This window comes from Liolophura sinensis, chromosome 12, assembly GCF_032854445.1.
Source record: "Liolophura sinensis isolate JHLJ2023 chromosome 12, CUHK_Ljap_v2, whole genome shotgun sequence".
NCBI lineage: Eukaryota > Metazoa > Mollusca > Polyplacophora > Chitonida > Chitonidae > Liolophura > Liolophura sinensis.
Genome location: NC_088306.1, coordinates 21,173,741 through 21,182,284, shown reverse-complemented (window position 1 = coordinate 21,182,284; position 8,544 = coordinate 21,173,741). Strand labels below are relative to the sequence as shown.

The following is an 8,544-nucleotide window of genomic DNA, read 5'->3' as shown; positions in this document are numbered from 1 at the left end:
GAGGCCAGAATTAGACGAATCCAAAAGTCGTTCTGTGACATCAAACTCTGATTGTACAAACTTTGAACCTCAGTTTGATGACCCTAAAACTGGGCTAAGACATACCTGTACATAAACATAATTCTACTTTACCACTCCCTCTTCTTTTACCGAAAAGTAGTTGATTAATTGATTGATTGATTAATTATTTCTGAATTGAAAGATGGCAGCACCAGAGTTAATATCATAAATTGCCACAATACAGGCACAATACCCTAAAGGTATTAAAGCCAAGCAGTATAAATGACCTAAAATCCCTAACCCCCCCCCCCCCCATCCACAAAGTGCATTTTCGACCGAAATAAAGGTCTTTTAGTCATAAAACTTACATTTTCCGGTATGATTTATTTATTTCTTTATTTGATTGGTGTTTTACGCCGTACACAATAATATTTCACTTACATTAAGGCTGCCAGCATTATGGTGAGAAGAAACAGGGCAGAGCCCGGGGAAACCCACGACCATTCGCAGGCTGCTGACAAACTTTCCCACGTAGGACCGGAGAGGAAGCCAGCATGAGCTGGGTTTGAGAGGCTCTTGGGTCATTGGACCGCACTGACATTCTAGCCCCTCAGCCACAGAGGACCCTGCAGTATAATAAGACATCTTCCAAACAAACCTCACAAATACCTTTCAAAATGGACGAGTCCACTGAGAACACTGTAGCCTCATTTCCAAGAGTGGGAATATCGGATATCGGGGGAGGGGGAGGGGGGGAGCTTAGTGCAGAGATTAAAGCCTTATCATTAAATGAATAACAATATGCAGAAAATCACTCTCTGTGTAATCCAGGATTCTGCTGGTAGACTAATCATAAACGTAGTCTGTTATTTTTTCTATGTTAAATGTTATCACAACACAGCATTTGGAGTAATTCTAGACCAGTGACGTTTAATAAAAAGGGAGGGACGGGGGGAGGAGTTCAAGTCCAGCTCATGCTGGCTTCCTCTCCGGCCGTAAGTGGGAAGAGCTGCCAGCAACCTGCGGATGGTCGTGAGTTTCCCCCGGGTTGTGCCCGGTTCTCTCCCACCATAATGCTGGCCGCTGTCGTATAAGTGAAATATTCCTGAGTGCGGCGTAAAACACCAATCAAATAAATAAATAAATCTAATAAAATGCCTTTAAGATCACTGCATATTTTTTTTCTAATCTTGCTCAAGCCATGGTGTAAGGTGGCGTGTAGATTGCTGCTCTTAGAGATTTCACCGCTGACATGACTATTGCACTGCCACCGCTCTAGTTTTGTGCACTACTGTGTCTTTAATTATATTTTATATTAATATCATAGCTACATCCTTTGCTCCCAGGGTTACGTGAGTTATTTCGACAATTACACTATGATCCTTTTCACGGGTTACATTTACGGGTACAATCTTCAATAGCTGTTCTCTCAAAATCATTTCCACAGTTGACAATTAGTGAGGAAGATGATACGTATACATAAACAAATGCACCTATCGTTTGATTGTTTTTACACTTGTACAGCACACCGAGTAAAACCAGAGCAGTGAGGGCAAAGTGATCACATGTAACCACATATATTTATGCTGTTTACGTCACACGTAACAAGTTTTCAGTCACAAGACGATGTGTGTACATAAATTATGTCTTCTTGTGGCAGTACGAGTCCATGCCCCCAAAGTGCCTTCATGTCGAAAGCACCAGACATGATACCCCACCCAGTTACACCCAATTACACTGACAACGAGACAACTCTGCTCTAACCTCCAAATGCCGAGCGACAGGGGAGGTAGCAATAACACGGCCTACCATTCTTTCAGGTATGACCAGGACCTGCCGGAGCTGAGCTTCATTCCAAGGGGCAGTTTGCAAAAAGGGCCATAGGCTTAAGTTGATTGCAAATCACTAAGATCTTGATCGTAGCCATAGCTTACAATCGACACCCTCTTGCACGAAAGGATTGTAAGCTACGATTGTTGTTAATTACAATCAGAAATTACAATCGAGTCAAAACCGCTGTAAATGTTTACAATAGCCTCACAGTTAAAGTTAAGAACAAATACTTGCCTTAGTTAGTACTTTTTGACTGGGTTTGCAATGATGAGCGATACAATTGTCTTAAAAATATGTTACGAGCGTTTTGTCACATGCTGCTGAATCATTATGATGTAGAACTCTTTTGAAAATGAAGACAAGAAAAGATATTGACTGGTACAATGTCTATGTACGAATTGCATTTGGCCTACCTTCTCGATTGTAACTTCAAAAAATTCCAACCGCTTTACAATTTCTTTGTGCAAGCGGCGAGCTTTTTTATAGAATAAATTCTGACTCAGTTGTACGGTCTACAATCGATTATGGCTTAAACCTTTCTGTGCAAGTGGGCCAAGGTCTCTGAACTTTGCAAAGTAAACGCCGTAAGCGCCTATTTAAATCCAATGTCGTCATTTAATAAAAATATAAAACAATATATATTGAACCGCGACAGTATCCTTGCTAATGCTATATGGTACTTTTTCCGTTATATTTTCTGGTAGAAAATATAGCGTCATTATGGCTGTTTTAGTTCTGAAAGTAATTCATGTTCATTATGACTGAATTTTTCACATTTCTGTTCTTTATGCAGTGAACTAGTATTCTATTTGAAGGAATAAAACAACACCCTCGGTTTCATTCCCACGGTATTATACAATATTGTACAATTCCAAATTGTACAATTTCTATGGTATAAGAAATTTTAAAAATGAAATGTAGCCGGAGGGACGTCTCCTTCCACTGTGCAAATGGTATATGCGTTATCTCCCCTTACAATAGTGTTAGCAGCCCGTGAGGGCGCCACTAGTCAGTTTCCGCCTCTGCCCTGCAAAAAAAGCATGCACACTGACCATAGACCAAATCGTCAAGACACCGTGGAGTTAAAGAAGCGATTTGCTGTTAGATGCTGACCATACGACGGTGATGGTGAAGCAAATCTAAGGTGGCCTGTGAGCAATAACCTCCATAACCAGGGATAATTTCAATTTTGATATTGTAAATTATCCTTATTTAGATAGCAATATACCAAAGGCCGTGTGGCATATGGCGTATACATATCTCGCCTTGTAGCATTTGTCAGATCTTGCGTTAATTGTGATGACTTCAATCTGCGTCACAAGTTGGTAGTTCAAAAACTAGTTTGTCAAGGATACTCCATCAAACGCCTTCATTATAAGTTTCTCAAATTTTACAATGAGTATAACACTCTCTTTGGCAGGTATGGACAGAGCGTTCAGAATCTCTAGCGATTTGCATTGTGATCAACCACATAGGCGGCGCTGTTATTCCTATGTACATATCTATCACGAACATGGTATTTAACAACATAGATGGCGCTGGTTGCCCAGTGTAACCGCCTATCTTGTATGTCATGTGTAACATCATAGATGGCACCTCTTGCAGCATGAGATCTTTACATATTAACGGGAAAGACGTAATCGTCCGTTACTTTGGAATCACAATCTGATCGGTTAGGGTCTGTAACGCTCGTCATTTTCAAACTGTATCTAATACCGCTCAACCTGGGGCTAGGGGCCGTAAAGGTAGCCATGCTCATTACATCAGCATGATGCCTTTATGAACAGTTGCAATTAAAGCGCGACTGAGATACTTGTTTAATTGTTATTTGACATGGAACTCATTCAAGGACTACGAATTTGAACTTTGATATGGAATTCATGCCTGGAATATTCATTGTCTGCCCGGAATGATTGAAAACTGATGACCGCTTCTCTCTTGTGTGTTACCGGCTTTATTTCCTATTTGTATAATTTCTTACATACCTTTGTCTTAGGGAGTTAGTGGTAAACGTTGTTTTGGAAATGGATCTTGCGATTATCGACTTGGAACGCCTTTTACGGACTACGAATGGTATATGAATGTCGGACTCGACGCTTATATTTAACAATTTTTCAGTCGTATGACGACGAAGGAGTCCTTAGGGTGCATGTACGTGTAATGTTACTCCTTATTGCAGAACGTTGCTCTTTTATCTAGTGCTTCTTCACTGAGACGACTTACGGAAGGCAAGTTGTGTAAATTAGGCTAATTCCTTAGTGTGCCAGCATGGCGTTGTTGTTGGATAATGATATGTGACGAGTCTGTCTCAAAGCTGTTGAGGTGTACATATAATACGGTTCACATGTGCGCATGCTCATACGCCATACTGGTCTCTTTTGCTACGGAAATTGAAGTCATGAACGTGGGGTTATTGCTGTTGCTGAGTGGACACGTTTAAGATATGTGGGGACGTCGTAAAAGGAGCAGTGTATTTGACAGATTTAGATGTTGTATGTTGTCAAGGTTACAGCAATGTTGTGATGTTCTCCCTGTGGGTGCTACGTTACACTGTAATATTCCGATACACTGTAAGACTTATCATATTGTGAGATTTGTATACACTGTAAATATTCTGCACAAAAATCACAGCTGACACTTATGTCTTTATATTACAGTGACAATACAGCGTGAAGCCACTGTTTTCCCTCCGCTATAATTTTCCCTTGAATATAGCCATTCAAACGGAGAAATGGACTTTGTCTTTTAAGTAGGGCACCCACTGTGTCTAATGTAGCCCAACCCGGTTACAGGAAAATAAATGAAGTAGTAGGAATCACCATGGCTTCATTGCATACAGAATCGATTCTGATTGGACGGCGTGAGAGATGAGCAACACTTTGTTAATCCGTGCGCTGGTAGCGTAACGAACTGAAATAGCCCTTTATGCGCGGTCATGCGTAGCGTGCTGACAATAACGTAGTGGAGATATGTAATGTACACAATAAAGTCTCTAGTATCGTGTTTATAAGATTACTTTACACGCCTTGCGAATGAAATGTAGGTCATGACACATACAGATATATATATTTGTAATTAGCACTCCACGTCGGGACTTCTGAAAACAGATTTTACTGAATGAACAGTTGCTGGCGGGTACAGACAATGGAATTTTCAAAGTACAACGCTTTGGGAAACAATTTCATATTTATGGACAACAGAGACAGGCGGATAGACGTCTCTCAAGAAATTTTTGTCGTCAGATTGTGCGAGCTTAGAACTGGGATTGGTGCGGACGGGTTGGTCGAGATCCGTTCTTGTGAGAATGCCCAGCACCGTTACTGTGTTTTTGAGCTTGTGTACCACTGTAGCGATGGACGGGTAGGTGGGTTATGCGGGAACGGTGGGCGTTGTGCTGTGAAGTTTGCAATTCAGCTTGGCCTGGCTTCGGCAGACGAGGATGTTACGTTCTGTGCATACGACGGAGAACACGTTGGCCGTGTGGACAGTCAGTCTGGCCTGGTGCGTCTTAAGATGAAAGACATAGACAGGGGGATTGATAGAGTGGTAAACAATAATTATCAGATTTTTACCGGCACCTTAACCTTCGTTGCATACTTTGACGACCTAGAAAGCGTTGACGTTCAGCAGGATGGCGATGAACTTCGGAAAATATATGACACTGGACACAAAGAGGGATTTTTCAAAGCTTACGTCCAAACCTTCCCAGAAAAAACGAGTGAGATTTCCATGCGAAGTTACGAGTGCGGCGTCAACGGCGAGACGCTGGCGTGTGGAACTGGCGCCACTGGCGCTGCGCTTGTTACGGTAAGTCGACGGTCAGTGTTCACTGAACCGACGTCAGTGAAAGTTAATGTCAAAGTTCGTCTTGGGACACTAACGGTGACGGCTTTGCGCGTGGGTGAGAGGGAATTCTCAGACGTGTATCTAATTGGTCCTGCATGTCACGTGTTCGAAGGAGTGTTGCATGATCTCTAATGGACTGAACAAATGAAAAATTGTCTAAAGGATCACATAAATAATTGACAGGTAGATTTTATATCCGGGGAGAACAATCTGCTCAGCTTGCCTTGATATCATAGAATGGTTTGTTTATACCATTAACCCAGTGATCGATTTAAAGGCTATACATGGTTATGGTGTGACAGACGACTTTTCCCAAAGGTAAACATACAGACAAGGGATAAATGGTCGATTTATTGATTTCACCATTGAATTACAATTCCATAACGGTATTAGCACCTACACCACAACGATTCTCACTGAAAAAAACAGAAGTTGTGATCTATATATTTGCTATGTTATCTAACTCATCTTCTAAATGCCATTGAATGAAGTCAGTTCCAAAAACGAAATAGTAAAAGCCTTCTTCTATTGCGATGAACGTTAGCGTCACCACTACTAAGCTGTTTGGTTCTACATTATCCCCTGTTTGCATCCATTGCCGATGTCACGGATACAGCCTGATGTTTTGTCTAACATCTGGTCACACGGGGCGGTTTATTCCAGTTGTAGTCTGTCCACTCCTCCATATGGCAACAATATTGCCGAAATAGCGTTAAGCCATAATCTGGTCGTAGTTTTATCGGTTTCCTACCACCATAATGCTGGCCGGTGTTGTATAGGCGAAATATTCTTCAGTACGGGGTAAATCATTAATCAAATAAATAAATAAATTAAGCAATAATCAATCAATCAATCATTGATTCACTTCCTGTCTCATTCAGAACCGCCTTCATGTCAGCAATGAACTGCGTCGTGGCGTAATGATTAGAACATTAGGATCAAATCCGAGGTGGGTCATACCAAAGACTTTAAAAATGGTACAAGCTATTAGAGCAAGGAAACAAGACTAGTTTGCCCGGTGTCAGTATAATGCAACAGAGTTCGGTGTCAAATCTGGTGTCTTCGGCGTAATGCTTTAGTGGTGGCAGGACTTTGGCGGCATGGACTCGCCCTCCAGCAAGATAAGACAGTATATGAACACATCGTCATCATATGGCTGAAAAACTGTTAAGTATAAACTAAAAACAAAAACATACATTCATATCATGGAGGTAGAATATGGAGCACTACTCCGCCTGGTTACGATTGACTGACCCGCCCAACGCATGCTTGTCTATTGAGTTATGAAAAGGCTTCATGCAGTTTTGTCACGTTTTGAAGTAAACTGCACGTTGTTCCAAACCGAATTAAAGAAACCTGTAGGAATGCATCGACCACAAACATGTAAATTATCAGATTTACTGAATCTTTTACAATAAGCTGATAAATCCATTAAATTCAGTAACTGTAGATCAACATTTGTAACCATATAGACCCTATAATTTCTGAAGATTTTGTTTCTTATTGCATAGTGGGCATAAACGCTAATTAAAGAACCATCAACAAGTCACATGGCTTTAATAAAAACTTTAATATTACACATCTACGTGTATATTCTGCCTTTGTTCGTGTGATTCCAAGATCAAGACGCCGGCCAGTTCAGCCGAAAAAAAGCCCCACAAACTGAAGTACACAAACTTACAGGAGCTGTCGGCAAATGTCCGCGAGCTTGACTTAAGTCTATCAAACACACGTCCTGGCTGTTCGACAGCCTCGCGAGAGCGCTTGCGTCAAGCCCTGACCAAGCCTGAGAGCTCTAATGTCCTGTCACGACAGAGAGCTTCCCCCACGGTGTCGGTAACCTACACCGAACACTTTGAAGCCTCATAATTGTGCCTCCTTCTATTCTACCTCCATGTTCATACATCCTAGTTGAAATCTTAGTAGTTCTTTATTGGGAACGTACTTTTGCATGAGTAAAGATAGAGGCCTACATATGTTTAATAAGCCTTTCCATGAATCAATAATTGTAAGGATATGGTAAAAAGGCAGTAGTGTTGTGGCAATTTATTAGACATCACTGGTCTAGAATTACTCAAAATGCTGTGTTGTCACATTCAATAAACATTCACCTTCAGCAAATGCAAGGGGGCCAGGCCTTCGGGATGCTCAGTCAACAATCAGAATCCTGGTTTCGCAGTCATATGATATAAAACTACAGCATAGAGAGTGAAAACGTACCGGTAACATTTCCCTTGACACAAGGCAGTCAAAGCAGAGCCGTAGAATTCATTTCAGTAAAGTGCTATTAACATATGCTGATGACATTGTATAGCTTAATGACCTTGACCTTGTGTAGATAAGGTCGTAACCAAACACTCAGTGCATAACGTTACACAATTAGGCTCTCTAGCAACCCGCTGTTCAACTATGGTATGTGGACAACAGCTTAGAACTGTTGTTTCTTTACAGGCATTCATTTTGGCGAAACAAGCATAAGTTAATTCAGCAATTAAATGTTACTTTTAATACACTTCCAGATGATATTTAAGTACATGAATATACACGAAAAAAACATTGCCCTACACCAGGTACTTCATGGCGAGTCAACTACTTCAGAGCCGCTGCTGATAAAATAAGGACTGGATTCATGCATTTAACCTCAGTAATTATTGTCATTCCAGCTGTTGTGAAAGCAGACAGAATCTGGATTCGAACTCTCGACTCTATATTGGTCTAGAATATGTCGATTCCCTAAAGAAAACTATCAAGACACTGCTTACATCACACTGGTTTACATCAGAACTAATTTAAATAACTTTTATTACAGTACCATCCTCTGACTTGAAGCGTTGTAATGTGTCTGCTCTCTTCAATTTACACTAA

The 8,544-nt window shown here is 41.0% G+C and overlaps 1 protein-coding gene across 1 annotated transcript; it reads left to right on the top strand.

Annotated features, from left to right (window-relative positions):
* The first annotated feature begins 4,977 nt into the window (after positions 1 to 4,977).
* Positions 4,978 to 7,548, top strand: LOC135479790 (diaminopimelate epimerase-like). Its single transcript, XM_064759696.1, has 2 exons — positions 4,978 to 5,640; positions 7,300 to 7,548. Exons 1-2 carry the CDS (start codon positions 4,978 to 4,980, stop codon positions 7,546 to 7,548), a joined length of 912 nt encoding a protein of 303 aa, XP_064615766.1.
* Positions 7,549 to 8,544: the final 996 nt, after the last annotated feature.

Bases quoted from the DNA above. Each gene is read 5' to 3' on its own strand.
- LOC135479790 (XM_064759696.1), top strand. From the start codon at position 4,978: ATGGAATTTTCAAAGTACAACGCTTTGGGAAACAATTTCATATTTATG. The intron at 5,641-7,299 runs GTAAGTCGACGG...TGTGATTCCAAG, and splicing joins CTGGCGCTGCGCTTGTTACG to ATCAAGACGCCGGCCAGTTC.